Here is an 18,885-nt window from a genome sequence, read left to right as displayed (position 1 = left end):
GAGATGAAGAGTTTGGCATTTGTTCATCTGGATTTGGGGGTTTGTTTCAGTCAGTATTTCCTCACAACGCTCCCTTCCCTCCCTTTTAGAGTGGCAATGTATATTCTCTGCCATTGTATGTTGGAATTATGCAATCTGCCTTATAAACTTGATGTTAACAGGTGTTACAGTGAAGAGACTGCCATTAAGAGATTCAAGAGTCTCTGAAGGACTTTGAACTTTTAAACAGGGTTGGGACTGTTTTAGGCCATGGGGACATTTTGGAGTTGGAATAAATGCATTTTGCATTATGATTTGGCTACAAGCCCATGGGGTCCAGGGAGTGGAATGTGGTGGTTGGAATGAAAACGGCCACTACGGATTCATAGGAAGCAGCATTTTGGAGGTGTGGCCCCGTTGAGGTAGTGTGACCTTGTTGGAGGAAGCCTGTCACTGGGAGGTGGGCTTTGAGGTTTCAGAAGCTCAAGCCAGGCCCAGCGTCACTCTCTCTTCTTGCTGCCTGCCTATCTAGATGTAGAACTCTCAGCTACCTCTCCAGCACCATGTCTGCCTGTGTGCCATGTGTTTCCCACCATGACCATAATGGACTAAACCTCCGAATCTGCAAGCCAGCCCCAGTTACATGTTTTCCTTTATAAGAGTTGCTGTGATCACGGTGTTTCTTCACAGCAATAAAACCTGAACTAAGACAGTACCATTCAGCAAAATAAACAATTGAAACTCTGTCGCTACAACAGACGGTGAATAAAGTAGATTCAGATAGGATGGGTAACTTGAATTTGGGTTTTCATTATGTGGTAAAGATGAAGTAACATCATCTTTACCAGGCAAACAGTGAGTGTAGGAAACTGTATTATGGTCAAGAGTTCCGTGGTCATGACACACGCTGGCTATCAGAGAGTTTTGAATCTGAGTTATAGGATAGAGTAGGCAAAGGAGGAGCAGAGCGGAATTCTAGGAAGTAGAGTCAAAGAGCAGAATGTCAACAGAGTATCATCAGATCAGAGCTACTGAAGGCAGTTGAGGTGAGGGTAGAAAGAGGCTCGGTGACTCTTCTGGTGGCTGTTGGTAGCCTGAAGCATACATAGCCTGGGTGGTACAGCCCAGAACTGAGTTAGACCCAAGGAAATTATGGGATGGATGTTATTTGCAGAGTGCTGCTGAGTAACTCACAGCAAAATGGGAAGCATTAGCCAATGAAATAGGGAGACAGGGAAAACCAGGGCATGACGGGCATGGGTTTGATTGGGTACATTTTCACCTCAGGATGAGAGATATTAAGAAGATATAATGTTGGCCTTGACACAAAGCACTCAAAACCTTCATAAAATGAAAGTCCTTTGAATATCTGACCTTCAGGTGTTCTATTATCAAAGGATAAGAACATCTATGCCCCTTTAAAAGGGAAACATATTAAAGCTCTATGCAAAGATTTATTTATGGGCTCTTATTTATTATGGGCTCTTAATAATAAAAGGCAATATGTTACAAATAAGTGAGCAGATCATTTCCCCATGTCCCCGTGTCTAAGGGACAGAAAAAGTGCAAACATGTCTAGTAGATAAGAGAAGACATGTATTACAGAAACGTTGACATGGTTTCCATTCCATTAAGGGAAGAAGATGAAGTTTGATCTTAAAAAGCTTAGGGAAACTTTTAGACCCGAATAAATTTGGGACTGGGGGAAGAAGTGGGCGCTGTGTGAGAATGGATAGTCATGCTATATTGCTAGAGGCCATGCAACACAAAAGACAGAGGAAAATTAATGGGAGAAGGAGCACCCAGCGAGATTACCATTCTGAAGGTGATTGGTTAGAATACATGTAGTGTACTTTTTCTGTGAATATGTCAACGGCGTTTAAAAACTTGTGGGTCTTTACACTGGTGTATAATTCAATATTAAAACAGACAAATTACAGGAGTGATCTTGCCAAGAAAGTTATTTTCCTTCAAAACTTAAATCAACAGGACATAAATAAAGCATGATTTGAAACAAGCAAGGCGATCAGGGTTGTGCTTTGAAGACCATCTTGTCTGTGTTCGGGAACAGCCTCACCCCATCCCAAGTACAGCATGCTGTGAAGGAATCTCAGAGAATGATTACAAAACGCTTCTCGTGACAGATGAGGAGCACAAACATTCTGAAGGCCCGAAATTGTGGGAATAAAATGAAGAGACATTCTGTCAATTATTCTAGCAGTGCAAGGCCTCAGTGAATGCAGATGAATGTTCCAGCACTAATATCATGCCATTAGCCATCTGAAGATTGGGCTCATTACCTAAAAAGGCAGAGCATCAATTAATTTGAAGCATTGCAATGGCCTGTTGTGTTGTAGAGGATGAATCTGGCCATTCTTGTTCATCCTCTATGCATTCGTGTGAGTGCAGTAGAACTTCTTCACCAGACTCTTGAGAGCATTAGCTTAATTTTGCCTGTTTCTACAACACTGCTTTCTACAATGAGAATGATCTCCTGTCTTAAAAATAAACACTTTACTTATTCTCCAGATAATTCTAGGTTAAGCCACCCACCCCCATTTCTCATGAAATTATATGTGGATGATTCTAGAATTATCTTAAAATTGAAGCATTCTGAGTTTTAAAAGTATTTGAGTGGTGTATGAGGCAACTTTGATTGACTCATTCATTCATTCATTTAATGGTCATTTTATGGGATGGAGTACAAAGAAATTTCAAGACACTGAGTGATTTCTGTTGCTAGGATGCTTATGTACAGATTCTCATCAGTATCTACAGATAGGGGCAAGCATAAGGATGCAAAGATCTCAAATAAATCAGAGATTACTGCATGTTCTCAAGTATTTCTTGCATAGCTACTTGGGGACAGCAACCGTGAAGGTGTTAGTTTTATAGAAAGGAGCATAGAAGTCAAGGTTCCTGAACTTCTGGGACTGGCTACCTCATGGCAAGACGGAAAATGATGAAGAAACAAATAAACAATAAACTTCAGATAGCCATAGGTGCTATGGGGGCAAATAAAGCAGGCACTATCAAAGAGAGTGATAGCTACTGAGGGGAGGCCGCCAAGCAGGGAATGCCTCTGTGGAGTGGGTATCTGAGTCCAAGTCTTACCATTGTATGGGGATTTGAAGGATCAACAAAGCGCCCAAGGCGGAAATGAGCTTGTCACTCTGTATAACAAAGAGAAAGTCATTGGCTGGAGTGTAGAAGAAGAGAATGATAAATATAACCACGTAGTAGGAAAAGGACAGATCCTGTTGTCTTTTGTAGGCCAAGGTAAGGGCTTCCTTCTAATCCTGAAGGCTTAGGAAAAAATCACACTCATGAGCTTCAGCCTGGTGTGATATGATTTGATTTCATAGTTTGAAAGGGTTGATGGAGAGAGACACCATGAAATTCCATTTGCTGAGGTGCAGAGCAACCAGGAGGGAGAAATGGAGGTGAGCGAATGGTCCAGGGTGGAGAGGATCAATGAAGAATTAGTTCGGGTAGCCTAACCATTATAACAGAACAGAATATTCATTGGCCGGCTTACTAAAGGGGTGCGTGCTTGCATTAGATTTCTAACTGCTAATGTAGTAAGAAGTGGTTCCAGGTTAGACCAAGTTTCTTAGGAGAACTGAGACTCCTTATCATGTCTGGACTGAACATTAAAAAATGGCACAGAAGCCATTCACTGACATGAGGTGCTCCTACTTGTTTTAAGGGGTGAGGACTGCATTGGGTGTTGTATACAGCTTTGTACAAGCCCTTGCTTAAGGCAAGGAGAAATTTATTAAGAAAATAATACGTTAAGTAGCAAGGTAAATAACATGCCTTTGGGAATTATTCTAAGAATTAAGTCTAAAGGCATTTTTCATTCTTTCCTTTTTAACATAATAACTTGCATGATTAAGCTCTTCAGAGTGCCTGACTCTCCTCAAATCTGCTAAGGTGTTAACTTCCTGTCAGCAGAAACTTAGTTCACTGTCAATGGGCAAATTTCATCAGATCACTTGCTAAGAAACGGTGATTAATATTTATCTTTCTCTGTCTGAGGAGAAACTACTCTCCCTAGACAGGAAGAGAGATAAACAGGGGAGAAGACCCAGCAACTGCTCATGAGTGAGGTGCCCCCATTACAGTTCACCTGCTCTCCAGTCTTTCCTCTCCTCATCTTTTCTCTGCTGGAAGACTCGACTTTCAACCCTCTCTCCTTCAGTTCCTATGGTAAATTGCTTCCAGAAGTGAGCAGAATAGAGTATTCTACTCAGAGGCATTCCCTAATGCCCACAAAACACAATCAAATTACTTAGTCTTGTACAAATAGAAGAAACCCACTCTTTCTGCTTCACCTTTGGCTATAGGTCACACTTTTCAATTATTTTAAGCACATTGCATTTTCTTGTGTTCTGATGATTTTGGAAACCATGGCAAATGCACACAAAATTTACCGCCCTAAATATTTTAACCATATTGTTCACGGCCATTAAGAACATTCCCATGGTTCCACCAAGCCCACTGGATTCCAAATGACTATTTCCCAAATGCTTCCAGAAAGTGATTGCCTGGGTAACACCTGTAATTACACAGTTCCTTCTGGCCTCCTGAAGTGCCTTTCCCTTCCCTTACCAATTAAAATCCTACCTACCTTGAAAGACTGGTACTTACATCCTACCTCTTCCTTTAAAACCTTGTCTAAAAACATAAGGTCAGCTCCGTTGCTAGGTTACACAGTTTCCACAAAGAATGACGAATCATGTCTAGACTGGAAAACCAACTTATCAACTTCAAATGGGTGATGGGATGGGGCACAGTGGATTTCTGTCTTTTGTTATTAGGCGGTTCCCTGGTAGGAACTCTAGAGGCTAAGTCTTGGACTTGCTTCTTTGAAGTATGAAGCTCTTTCACTCCCAACATTCTTATTGGTGTGTGCTCATTGCATATAGTGTCCATTCTTGTACAGATTCTTTAGGAATATCCTGGACTTTGACCACACCCATCTCTTCCCTTAGCCCCCCCTCCCCACCGCTCCTTCTGACGGTCTCTCCATTGCAATATTTCCCTTCTGTTTTCATGCTGCCCACATGTATGTGTGGATATAGGTTCTTTTATTGGTTTACAAGGAATTCTAGGATCCACAAATGAAAGAAAACATGCAATGCTTTTCTTTCTACATTTAATTTGGCTTAATGCGATGATCTCAGTTGACTATATATTCCATATAATGACAAGATTTCATTTCTTATTATGGCGAACAAAACTCCATCATTCATATATACCATCTATATTCAACACTAAGAAAATGATTCACATGCTAATGAATACTTAGGCTGACTCCATAGCTGCAGTATGCAGGAATCTATATAGCATACCGACTTCAGAGTTCTTAAAAATACACCTCTTGGTCATTATAATTAGGTAATGATATCTGGAGCTTTATGAGGAGCTTTTGGGCCAGTGAATGGGCTAATTTACATCTCTACCAACAGCACATAAACATTTTATTTCCCCTACATCCTCGTTAGCATTGGTTGTTGCTTGTTTTCTTCATGCTCACCACCAAGAATGGGATGAGATGGAATCTTGTTCTACTTTTACTCTGCATCTTCTTTATGGCTGTCTTAGATGGGGTACATTCTTAATCGACGTTATCTCTCAATTGAGGTTCCCTCCTCAAAGGCTCTAACCTGTGGTGAGCTGACATAAAACTATTCAGCACAGCAAAGAAGGCTGCTCAACACTTTTAGCATACTTGTTGGCCATCTACTTCTCCTCTTCTGGGAACTACCTTTGTATTCCATTAACCTATCTATTGATTGGGTTGTTTGGTCTGAAGAGGTGGAGTTCAGGGTTTTGTTTGTTTGTATATTTATTTGTTTAGTTTTAAAATATATATTCTAGATATTAATCCTGTCAGATGTATAGCCAACAAAAGTTTTTTTTTCCCCATTCATGAAGCTTTTAAGCCAAGAACATTTCTGAACTCAATCAACATGAATCCCATCTTCTTTAAGTCGTCACCAGGCCTGAGTTAGGATTCACGCAGAAAGGATATCCTGAATCTGTCCCACTACTCTGCAGAGCTTGCTATATGCCATTCTTGCAGGTTAGTTTAAAACCAAGTGAAGCTTGTGGTTGTCTTTTGTGTCTGATTAAAGCAGGACTTAAGACTTTTGTTATGGGCTGTAGCAGCACGTAGAAATACTGTACTCCCAAGCCTATACCACTGTATGCTTTGGCCATAAGTCAATTAGAAGCTATTTATGAGGTGAGCCTAGTGAAGCATCCCTTACCTTTGGAAGCAGCTGGATCGCCTGTAGAATTCTTTGTCTGTGACCAGAGTTAAGGATTCCAATTTCCAACAAATCCTGATCTTCCATAACATTGCTTCCCTGAAATAAAACCAGAAACGTTATATGATAGATCCAGCATTTAAGCTATGTGAGATAAGAAGAATTTACTTTTCACAGAGTTAAACAAGTTCTCTGAGTTCTACAAACAAAAACAAGAGTTGTACTTTGTGTGAGTGAAGATTAGGTCACCGTGGGACTTATGGGAGGGGTATGAGAGCGGACCTTCCCTCACATACATCTCCCATGACTTACTATTATGGCTACGTTCTCTGCATTGAAGAGTCATCCCTATGACTTAGGATTCTGTTCCTGTAAACATATAAGGGCTTCCGGGAAGAATCGTCATTCAGGATTTTCAGTGACTTCTAGAAGGAAGTGCATGAGTCAGTTTATTTTTAAAAACTAATCTGAAAATAGATTTTGTGAGGAGGGCTGATGGGAAAATTGACAGGTACATGGCAGGTTAAAAGTAAAAATAATTCATTTTAGAATATCGAATGTCAGATTCTTAAAACATGGAGATGGAACAATGAACAAGATGCAAATGTGTGCAAATGATGGTAGCTTCCATTTGCATACTGCAAACAGGTACCATGAGATGCTTGCTTGGGAATCCTGAGACGATGAAGGGCACATTTTTTTTTTGTTTTGTTTTTTGGAGAAGGTGATGTATAATCAAATATCTGAAGTATGCTTAGGACCTCAAACAAGAAGGACGCAGAGGAAACCATGTGCACTAACCTATAGAAAAGCACAAGTATACTTAAAAAAAGAGTCACATGATGGAATTCTAAATTTAGAAAGATCACTTGGCTTTTATGGCTGGGCCTCAGTTTCCTTCCCTATAAGATGAAAAGACTGGACCTCGCATTCTCCAAGGATCAGTCTACTTTGAAGTGTCTCAGATCTCAAGCGAGTGTTTTAAGCCCCTGACAGTGTTTGAAATGGAAAATTACAGGCTGCTCATTTTGTCCCTAACCTCTAGTCTTTCAGGGTTTACAAGATAAAGTTCCTCTTTAAATTGAAGACCCCAATATCTAAATGGAATAAGGGAACCACATCTTCTCACTCACTGGGAGAAGCCAGGCTATGAAGAGAGGCTGGGAAGTTGGATGAAGGGATAGATGGAAGAAATTCATTAAAATATTGCATCACTCAGTAGATTAGCTACAGTCTATAACAGTTTTAGAGATTCTAAAATCATTATAAGAATCTAATACTCTATAAAATGTAGAGATGATATTTAGGAAGATGAAACGTTAATTAGCCAGATTTGGTCATTGTCCATTGCATACATGTATCCCACGATCATATTGTGTTCCGTAAACAAGTACAGCAATTATATTCCATTAAAACAAAAAGGCAAGATTGAGGACTTGAGGAATGGGTGGCAGTTCAAGAGTTTGCATTGTTGTTTTTCTGAATGAATCAACTTTCATCCAATTAATGCTAGTACGAGATACTTAAGAGAGAAATGACAGAAAAACATGGAGGACAACAGGTACACACACACACACACACACACACACACACACACACACACACACACACACACAGGCTCAGCGCGAGAGCAAATGCACTAGAAGGGGCAGTCCTAGGGCTTTGCAGACCATTAAGAGGGTGCTAGAGCTGTTTTAGGGATGGGATGGGTCTGGGCTCAGTTAATCGTTGTGGAAAGCAGAAAACTATGGAAAAGTATCAAGCAGTTTTAGTTGGAGGTTAGACCTGCAGAAATGCAGGGTGGGGCAGGAAATGGATTAGATGCCTTTCCTCAGGTAAGAACAGAGGAAGGGTAGAATAGATGGATGTATAGACAGTTTCATATCAGACCATGTTGCAAACTGATAATTGACTGTTGTTAGGATTAAAGCCATTAGAACGGTATCACGGTTAGGGATTTAAGATGTCCATTCACTGAACAAAAGCATTCCACCTACTCAGAGCATCATGCCAATGCTTAAGCTACGCCAGCCACCTCAGCGGAGGGAGAATGATCCAGGCATATAGCAGCATGATAATGAAAAGGCTAATGAAAAACAAGTACAGCCAGTCTTGGCACTGTGCCACAGGAAACACAACTCTCGAGAAATCACCCCGTGCACGCGGTAGAGCATGGCTGGGCGCAGAAACGACTTCATTTTGAGAAACCATTATTACTTCCAGAAACGGACTCAAGAGAGTTTGAGTGCGATATGTGAAGCCCGGTCTGACTTTTAATCTCCGAGGATTTCCCAAAGCATGTACCCACCCTAAAAGAACGATCAGAACACTGACCGTTTATGTGCTAGATCACGGTCATGACTTTCATGGACTGAATTACCAGTCCATACCTTCAACTCGTGCAAAATGTGGGGCCTACTTTCTTTGTACATCAGCAGGCGTATCCTAAAGGTTTTATGGTTTGTGGGACCTGTGGTCTACAATTAATCCAAAAAATTTAGCAGCAGTGTTTGAATAATTTGATGGGTTCAACAGTTCAGTCCCAAAAGGCCACTGTCTTTCCTTGACACCATTCCTATACTGTCTTTTCTATTTTCAACAAGAGAGGAGATTTTCGGAACAGTTGTACAGAAGTCTGAAATTTTGAAAGAGTATTAAATATACTGTAACCTTCTATGCTTGGGTCAGATTTCCTAGCATATAGGATACTAGCAAAACACTTTTAAAAGCGAGTGGAAGGTAGAGAATTGTGATACAAAAATATAAGAATGTACCTTATGAATTGGAAAACACAAGGAAAAGGATTCAGTGTCCCCAATGAGGTATACTGTTAGAGTTTTTTCATTTTGCCAATTATACTTATTTGTTTCGTATATGGTGTTCACACGAATAGAAACGTCACGCTGTGTGTGGCAAATACGTACACTTGCTTTGTGCCATGAGAAAGACAAATAAAAAGAAAATGTTCTATTTTCCCCGTTTTTATAATACGTAGAATAACCTGCAATATCTTGATTTATCTTCAATCTATCTTTTGCTTAAAATGTCAGGTGGCTTGGACCTATTTGGATCACGGGGTTGAGAAAACTTAGTTAAGTCATATTTTTTTTTTTTAGGCTTCTTGGCTCTTCCTCGTAAAATGAAGCAGACAAATCAATGTGTATTAAAATGTTATTCTTTCAGCCACGTTTAACTTTTGATAAGTGTTATTATATAGAGAGTATGTATTTTGAAATGTCATTTTAGTGTTTTAGAATTTAGAACCTCAAGATGGCTTTAAGGAACGACGACTGAGAAGTACAAACATGTTTGTTTGTTTGGTTTGGTTTGCTTGTTTGTTTTTGACAGAGCAATCTTAGCTAATAGGATAATTTCTCTTATATATTTGGTTGTGAGCCTAGCCTTTAACGGCTGAGCCATCTCTCCAGCCCAGGATAATTTCTCTATAGTACTATAAATTCTTATAGCTTTCCCCCCCACCTTTATTGACAGTTTAGGACAGTTAAAACACAGGCAAAGACTCAGGTGAGACCACAGAAGTGTTAAGTTGCAATGCAGGAGTTAATAGATTTCCTTTTGCCCTTGGGTCACAGCTACTCTGTCAAGGCCACAGACATTTCAATTCTGCCTACAGGGCTACAGTCTTCTCTCAGTCCATGGCATCCTTTTGTTAATGCAGAAACTCTCAGCTTAACTTAGTGTCCCCGCGCCCCCCCCCCGTAAAAGCCTAATATGAACCTAACTCCACACTCCATCTAGTCTGCACGTTACTGATAAGCCACTAGTTTAGTGAGCAGAGCTCCACATTAGTCCTCTGCCTAAACCTACTCCAGTACATTCCTTCTCCTCACCATCCCATTATACCATTCTCTCCCAACCACTTAGTCATCTGCCCCCATAATAAACATGAGCGCCACAGACTTCTCTACCGAATGTTAAGACTGACCCCACTAGTTGCCAAATCCAATAGGTTCTTTCAGCCCCAAACCCAAGGACTTTCTGGCTAACCTGGCTGGTGGCTGCAGTATTGGATAATTCCTGATTTGGAGCATGTCTGTCACCGTAGCTAATTCTATTAGTCAGGTTTTCTCTAACTTACTGACAGTGAAACCATAGTCAAGTCACATAGATGGGGCAAGCAAGCCAGGAGTAAAACATATTCCTCATTCTCCAGATATAGTCAGTTATATACCATTTGGTCACAATCCATGAATATTACATGTAGGATCTTCAGCAAATTATCTTCCAATATTTCAGTGGTCAAAATATGAAGTTGCCACACTTTGGGTGGTGTTGATTTATTATGATGTTCGAGAGCCACACTGTGTAATGATAAGTGCAGATAAGACGGACATGTTCATGAGCTTGGCACTCTGCACCACACAGGTAGTTTGGGAAGAGTGATCATGGAGAAAGTGGTTTGGCTACTCAGTAACTAAACAACTTATTAGCATGATCAGAGGCCCGGGGTGGTGTTTTTACAGATGCTGCTGCTCTTTTCCTGATCAGAACTGACAGATCCGGGGTTCTCTATTACCTTCTTAAATCTCAGAACGAAGAGAAATCACCTAATATCGTATGCGCCGGTAGCTGAAGCTTCTCAGACCGTGGGGAGATTGTTATGTATGGAGGTTTTCGGCTCGGATAGACCACTGAGATGACCAAACGGGAATGAGGAGTTGCGTTTCCTGCTTAGTGGCCCATTAGAGAGAGAACAACTATTTATTGAAATCATATTTCAGGGATGTCTGTACCGATGGCTCCAGCTCTCAAAACAGCTCGTGCAGCTTCATGACTTTAACACGGTATTGCATTCATTTAGAATCTTTGACTTCACATTCCATATTAAATCGAGGGCTAGGGAAACACGTCTGAGGACCTCAGGAAGACTGGTTCCTTCTTCTTACACACTAGAGTAGGAAATGTTTTCATTCTTTTTCTTCAGGCAGGCTCCAGCTGAAGACATTGAGAGATAATACTGGTGGGGAAAATTGGTGTCTGCTTTATAACTAGATCAATCAGATTCTTCTCACAATTTGTGTGGCGTTACTTCAATGGGCTATTTAAAACAGGATACGTGGTACAACGACACTAATCTCTCGCAAACTTGCTCGTGAAAAACTTGTGCATGAAAAACTTGTGCATGAAAAGCATACACACTTTATTTTTTGTATATGTTTACAGCAGAAAGCTGTACACTATGTTTCTCAGAATAAAAGGCTATGTCTTAGCTTCTTACCTTTCAGCTTTGACTCTCTTGGATCTCAGTTTATAGCTAAATTCCATGCATGACTGCTGAGTGGTTGGGATAGTAGCTATTCCAAAAAGTAACAGATTTCTGATGTTCCTGTGCGGCATTAAAATAAAGCTACATTTACCTCATCATTCAGAAGCACGATTACTATAAATGCTCATGTAATAGATGATGAGTGTGCTCCAATTTTATTATTATTATTATTATTATTATTATTATTATTATTATTATTATTTGTACCAGTGTGTGTGATGTGTGCATCTGAATGTGAGCTCATGTGTGCCATGACATACATACATGTGGAGGTCAGGGGGCAACTTTCAGGAGTTCGTTTCTTTACACTGTGGGTTCTGGAGATGAAATTCGGGTCACCAGGCCTCTGTGCAAATGCTTTCTCTTGCTGTCCCACCTTGCAGCCTACACACTCTACGCCTAATTCCTTATCTCATACTAATAGAACAGCATTAGAAGCATTTGTAGCCCTTTGACAACCTTTCTATCTAAGGCCTTCATAACATACTCTCTTGATTGCAACAGAATTTCCTATATACGCTTAATTAACTATCTCTACTTTTTTTTTCAGAGCTGGGGACCGAACCCAGGGCCTTGTGCTTGCTAGGCAAGCGCTCTACCACTGAGCCAAATCCCCAACCCCCGACTATCTCTACTTTTTAGCTTATGAGTAGTTTTCTGGGATTTAAGGTCACATGAAAATTTTGTTCTGAAGCTGGAATTAGAATTGTATTCTCCCGATATCATACATGAAAGATGCTGCCTGCATGACATTCCATGAAGGCCTTATGTTTAAACTAATAGATAAGGTAGAAAATACAGTATTAGTAGAAAACTAATGAAGATGTAGACAAAACATAATCATATCCCCCCCCCAAATGTCTATGATCAATTCAGCATCACAACAGATCCCATTACAGATGGTTGTGAGCCACCATGTGGTTGCTGGGAGTTGAACTCAGGACCTCTGGAAGAGCAGTCAGTGCTCTTAACAGCTAAGCATCTCTCCAGCCCCTAGTCCTCACTTTGAAGTTTGCAGTTTCTTGAGGTAAGAAGAAAAGTTGGTGTGGACATTTCTGGGTTTCTCTGCTTCCTTGTCTTTCTTTCATTCCTGGATATTCATGACTACTCAGTAAGTTAGAGACACTCCTACATTTAGGTTATATATTTTGATAAAATACACTTACTCTTAGATTTAGTTTTAAGATTGGTATTTAACAGGTAGTAGGACTACAATGAAATCCCTGTCACCATGTTTTCAAGATTTATTTGTTTCTATTTAATATGTAGGGGTGATTCTCATGCATGTACATATGCGTACGTGCCATGCCTGAGGTGGCCAGAAGAGGGTGAGGGAACCCCCGGAACTGGAGTTACCACGTGGGTTCGGGAAACCCAACCCAGGTCCTCTGTGGGAACAGCGAATGCTCTTAACCACAAAGCCACCTCTCTAGTCCCCCCTTCTCCCTGTCACCATTTTTACCTCTTACTTTTGAGGTCTTTTTCCCCCTTGAGACATCTTTTCTCAAGCAATGGAGAAGGAGAAGAAATTTAAGTAAAGAGGTATTTATTTATTTGAGTGTCTAGGAGGGCTTGATGAAACTATTGATTGTAATTATGGTTAGTTTGAGACTAACTCATATAAACTTTAGCATTACCTGTATTTATAAAGAATGAGTAATGTCCACCTGTGTAGGGATTTATTCTTCCTTGGCCAAAATTCTCAAAGCTACCAGAGAGGGACTCTAGTTTTTGTTTTTTCAAAGATTTATTTATTTTATATATATGAATACTCTATCTGCATGTACACCTTCATGCCATGCCAGAAGAGGGCATCAGATCCCATTACAGATGGTTGTGAGCCACCATGTGGTTGCTGGGATTTGAACTCAGAACCTCTGGAAGAGCAGTCAGTGCTCTTAATCACTGAGCCATCTCTCCAGCCCTTAGTCTTTACTTTGGAGGCTGCTGGTTCATAGCTTCTTGAGGTAAGAAGAAAAGTTTATGTGAACAAAATTTTATTTGAGTGTTCTTACTTTTCCCCCCAGTTACATGCATAGACATAGAAAGACAGACAGTATAGACAGACTGCCCTGGGAGAGTCCTCCACACCCACCCTGTCTCAGATCACCTACAGGAAAGACTATTTCATGTATTTCCCAGTCCTCTACCTCACCTCCTCAGGGATGATGAAAATCCAGCCACACAAAACACTTCAAAAGACAGCTTCAAAGAGGTTATCTATCTAATCAATATGAACTGGATTCCTTCAACGCTTATACAAGTGGCAGTTGATATAAGCTAGAGTAAACTACATATGTTACTGAATTCTTTCTATGTGCTAACTAGGCACCATTCAAATTGTCTTACACATTTCATTCTTCCAGCAACCCCATTTATCTTGGATCTGAGGAATATATTTTTATAAATTACCCCAGTCATCCTCCTAGTACAGCAGGCAACGAATCAGTCTCATTCTTAACCCCATGCCACCTCCAGTGTGGGTAATGCAGGCAAGGAGAGATTCAGCTTAACAAAACAAAACATGCCCTGGCTTAAGCCATTTATATATTTTGCTTAAGAGGCACATGAAATTACATAAATGTAGGTGCCCCAGTGTACTTTATGTCTGGCTTCATGGCATTTTAAGCAGCTGACTCCCTCTCTGTGGAAGATCATTTAGAAAGCCGTCTGACCCATCCCGCCCCCTCACTCTGGTCCTTTCTGTTCACTGACTGAATCATGGAATCAGGCTGGCAGGGACCTGTAGGCTTTTCTGGCTTAAGTGTTCCCTAACTAACCATGGCGCGTTAACTTCTTTTCTGCAGCAATGGTGTCTAGCTGGTTTTACACCATCCCAAAGGGGTTGCTGGGATATTAGGTACTTTAAATGGTCTTTCCCAGACATTGAGTCTGACTGTGGGGTTGGGGTTGGAGGGGACACCCCAGTTCTACTTGTTCTGCTCTCATTGCAATGCAGAGTGGAAAAGGCGAGCTATTAGAAGAACAAGCCAAAAGCAGAGCAAGGAAAACAGTTAGCAGCTGTCCCATGTCCTTTTCCAACTACAAGCTGTGAAGTTCATTTTTTTTTCTTGAGTAGGCTGTACATAATCTTGGCAGGTACTGAGTTTTATTCTTCTATCTAATTGGCCGAACATTTATTTTCTGGTGCCTCTTAAGAGAAAAGTGAGCAACATGTAGCTTAGCATGGACACTCTGCCCTTGCCTGAAGAGGAACACAATTCTTTGGTATTTCCGATAGGCTCCTCTTACACACTGCTTTGGATGGTGGTGTGGAGGAATACTAAGTGCTAATGTTCATGTCCATGGCATCCGCTACACTGCCTGTTCACTTATAAATCTTGTAAGAATCTTGTGAGCTAGGTGGAGTTATTTTTGTTTTATAGATGAGGGAATAGTCTCGGCATGTGAAATCATTTCAAGTTTGCACGTATCTGATGTATCTGTGATCAGTGTTTTAGTCTATCAGACTCCAAGATAGGACCTCACTTTCTACTGAAAGAGAACCAGATGTCTAGGAACAGGTGTTTTCTTTAGTCAACAGATGTGTAACACTGCTCAGGATTAGTTTCCATGCATTATATATATAAAACACATTTTATTTCTAATAAATTATACATCCTCTGAAAGGTCAAATAGTTAGTTATTTCATATCATTATAATCCAAAGTCAAGCCTCTTACTAAATCTGACTGAGCATACTTGTGGCTAAAGTACTACAGAATATGTCCTGTCCTGAACTGGGTCCGCCCAGGAGATGGGAGCACCAATTTGGCAACAGGTGGGTGTGAGGGATCCTTCTTCTGTGTAATCCCTTGTCAGAAGTTTAACTGGTCAGCTGAGGAGAAGTTTCCAGATCAGGGACATGTTTGCATGACTCCTTTATGTCTTTTTCACAACCAGAATGAAGAAGGGCGGTGTCTTGCAATGAAGGGAGGTGGAGTGTATCTGGGAAAAGTCAAGGGAGCTTGTGTTACTTGTTACTATATTAAGGATCTAGAGAAAAGGGTGTGAGTTGTGGACTCCAAGAACCACAACTAGGCCAAGGGGAGTGTCCATGAAGGTGGACACTTTCGTGCTCCTAACATTAAGAATCCAATCAAAATAACAACTCATTCATTAGCTCACAGAGATGGCAGACCTCAGAAAAACACATCTCCAGATTCAAAGGTGATGGGGTTTTCTGACACTGAAAAATATGTTCAGATACATTTTAGTTAAAGAAACTCAAGATAAAAGGACCAAGATGGATTGGGAGGGAGGGAAAGAGGAAGGGATGATTTGTTCTGAAGTGTAAAGGTAATATTGAAGGAAATATGGTTGCTGGGAAAAATATATCAATTGAAACTTAAGTTGACACCATGCTCTTACTTGGATAGCCTTAGGAATGAGGTCACAGAAAGCTGGGAATGAACCAACAGAGTCCAATTTAGAGATGTCAGAGAGAAAGAATGGGCGCTCATTCATTTAGTCAACATAAATTTATTCAACTCAGTTTCTGAGCAATTCCTCTGTGTCAGGCACGTTACTGGGGATTCTCAGATCACTCTCCTATGACAGACAAGATCCTTTTCCATTAGAAGTTAAAGTCTAGTGGATAAAACAGGAAAATAACTGAATAAAAAACATGTCAATTGTGAGCTAGCACTCCTATGTTTACTATATGCCTTTAAGCACTCTCCCTATTTCTTGCCCACAACAACTTCGAAAGTTGTTACAATTAACCTTCTTACAAAATTAAAAGTGGGATGCCCAAGCAAGCTAATAATGTGTTCAAACTCACACAGAAAGTCAAGTTGCTCTAAAGGAACTTAATAGAAGCCGGAGATAAAACAACTCTGAACACAGAAGACCTGTGTCAGAAAGACTGGGCAAGAAAGCTTGAGGAAGCAATTTAAATGATTAGAAGGATGAAGGAAAGGGTGAGAAGAGCCATTACAAGGACATTTACTGATAACAGCGGGCACAAAGGCACCGCGTGGGAACAGTGCCAAACATGTAGGGACAGACAGCAGTAGAATTTGCTCACCAAAGAAGGGACTTTGGAGTAGAACACAGGGAAAGGCATGAGTGATGCAAAGGGCTTGTGGTACCCAATGACTTTGATTTTATTCCAAGTCTAATAAGAAAAATGGAAGAGATCAACTAACTTAGAATTGGCTACTCTGACCATGGGGTACTGAACATTTGAAGAAACTGGGTGACAGATTGAACTCAACAACCCAAATGGAAACATGCCCTACAAACTATCTGAAGGAAAAAGAGAGACAAGAGCTGATCTTTCAGAGAACAATGTGGATTGGTTTCTCCGGGGAGTCAAATTCATAGCAAATAGAAGTTTACATTTGAACCATTGGGAAAAGCCAAATGGCAAAGATAAACATTGCAGTAGGTTACAGTCCCTAGGGGCAGAACCTATTATCATTGTTATGTTGCTCCATGACTATAGAATCACATGGCTCTGTTCTCCAAATACTCAGCTTTATACCCATAGATTAATGTGGTTCTCAACCTTCATCAGAGAAGCTCCCCTTTGGCCATGGACAGAGCTGGAAACAGACACCCACAACTGGTCACATTGCAGAGAAGAGACAGTGAAGCACGTAGCCTAAACGAGACATTTTTATCATGCCCCACCCCACAAGCCAAGGGTCAGGGATCATCCTGGAAGAGGCGGCAGGAAGATTGTAAGAACCAGAGGTTGTGGCAGATTCTCAAGAAACAGTGTTATCTGAACACGGCAGGCCTGTTGTGTACATGAACTCAGAGTGGCTGTGACTGTCTGTACAAGACCTGCGTAAGATCGAACCAGGCAAAATTCCAACATCAAATGGGGAGGGGCTCATGAGGCTCCACCTCTAGCTGAAGAGAAATTGTCAACTATTGCTGCTGGAAAAAGGAGAGTCAGTTTTCTTCAGAGATTCAGCTCCAGGTACCTTGCCTGTGCTCCATATGGTAGCCCTACATCATGTTCACGCCACCAGCATTGGCTGGACTCAGGGATAGAAATAAAGGAATACATGGAGTTGGAAGGAAGACCTAATAAGAGGAATCTGGGAAGGGATGGGGGGAGGAATTAGGAAGTGAATTTGGTCAAAATGCAGTGCATATGTGTACAGTAAATCAAAATGGTATTCGATAAAGATCCTAAACTGATAAACTATGGACAAAGATTTAGCAGTAATTAGGTTGAAAACCTGAAGGGGCACATAGTTGAAAGAATGTTTTCCTGAAGCAGACACAGGTAAAAGGATGTTTTGATATAGCAAATGCATGACAGGACTTGGGATGAAGAGTATAAATATGAACCCACAGATATTGGGAGACAAGCACTGAGCATTGGTTGCCTTACACAGCGTTGTTGAGTTCTACTAGCAATGTTGACATTGAGAGAAACTCACCCAAGAATTGCTCATGAGGCTCCTGTGGTCTCACCTCAGACTGGTTGGTGAGGCTTGTGGTTTCTTCAGGATTGAACTACAGTTGCCGGTTCATGTCTGGTGTCACTGGTCTGTAGTTGTTGGTTCCTGTGTGGTGTCTGCCTGCCTAGAGAACTAGTCTGCAGATACTGAGCCATAGTTGGTGTTTGCTATGGGACAGAACTGCTGTCAAAGAAGATGGTACTCACCCTCAAAGAACTATTGCTGAACAGGTCTATTCCCCCACATTCTAGTAACTTTTCTCTTCTACTACCTCTTCTGGGTAGTGGGCTAGAGGAGAGGCTGAATCCTTATTAAAAGTGGGTTGCAGAAAATTTCTGCCTACACGTACTCCATGGTCCCAGAAATTTTATTTCTACCTGTGGTGAACACTATGTGACTGAATCCCTTCTCCTTTGCTACCTCTCACTTTACAGGCTGCTTCTGCTCTGGTTCTGAGCCTCCTGGAAGCTGTGTTTGTACATGGGCAGATCTACCCATTGGGAAAAGGAAGAAACTCACTTGAGAGTTTCTGTGCTTATGTGTGACGTTCCTCAGAGTAAGGCAGACGAGCCCAGAGACGGGCCCATGAACAGAGAGTGCCCATTATGGCATTGACTGCCCACTATGGGCAGTTGGACAGTTCCATTGGATATCTAGAAACAGGCAATGATTCCTGAACACATAAGCTCTCTCCATTATTTTTTTTTTTAAATCTAGGGTTCTCTGGACAGTTTTCTATGTCATTAAAAATAACGATAATAATAATGCCATGTCTCAGGACATGTAACAGCAGTTGAGAAGATGCAATGGGTATTTACTGTTTGCCTTATTTTATTGTATTCAGACTGGGAGAGATTAACACAAGTGCAGCAAACAAGGGGTGTTAGAAGAAAAAAGGAAAGTTGCCACAATCAAGTATG

The 18,885-nt window shown here is 40.9% G+C and overlaps 1 protein-coding gene across 12 annotated transcripts in view; it reads right to left on the bottom strand.

Moving 5' to 3' along the window:
- Anks1b (ankyrin repeat and sterile alpha motif domain containing 1B) overlaps nucleotides 1–18,885 on the bottom strand; it is a 1,165,946-nt gene that overhangs the window by 325,955 nt on the left and 821,106 nt on the right. For all 12 annotated transcript variants that reach the window (NM_001414940.1, NM_001271371.3, XM_087557137.1 and 9 more), the window contains one exon: nucleotides 6,258–6,356. In NM_001414940.1, coding sequence (NP_001401869.1) covers nucleotides 6,258–6,356 — 99 coding nt within the window. The remainder of the gene's footprint in view (nucleotides 1–6,257; nucleotides 6,357–18,885) is intronic.

The sequence above is a fragment of the Rattus norvegicus genome, chromosome 7 (genome assembly GCF_021556685.1).
Source record: "Rattus norvegicus strain SHRSP/BbbUtx chromosome 7, alternate assembly SHRSP_T2T, whole genome shotgun sequence".
Classification (NCBI taxonomy): domain Eukaryota; kingdom Metazoa; phylum Chordata; class Mammalia; order Rodentia; family Muridae; genus Rattus; species Rattus norvegicus.
Note: the sequence above shows the minus strand (reverse complement) of the source record. Positions and strands in the feature narration are given on the sequence as shown.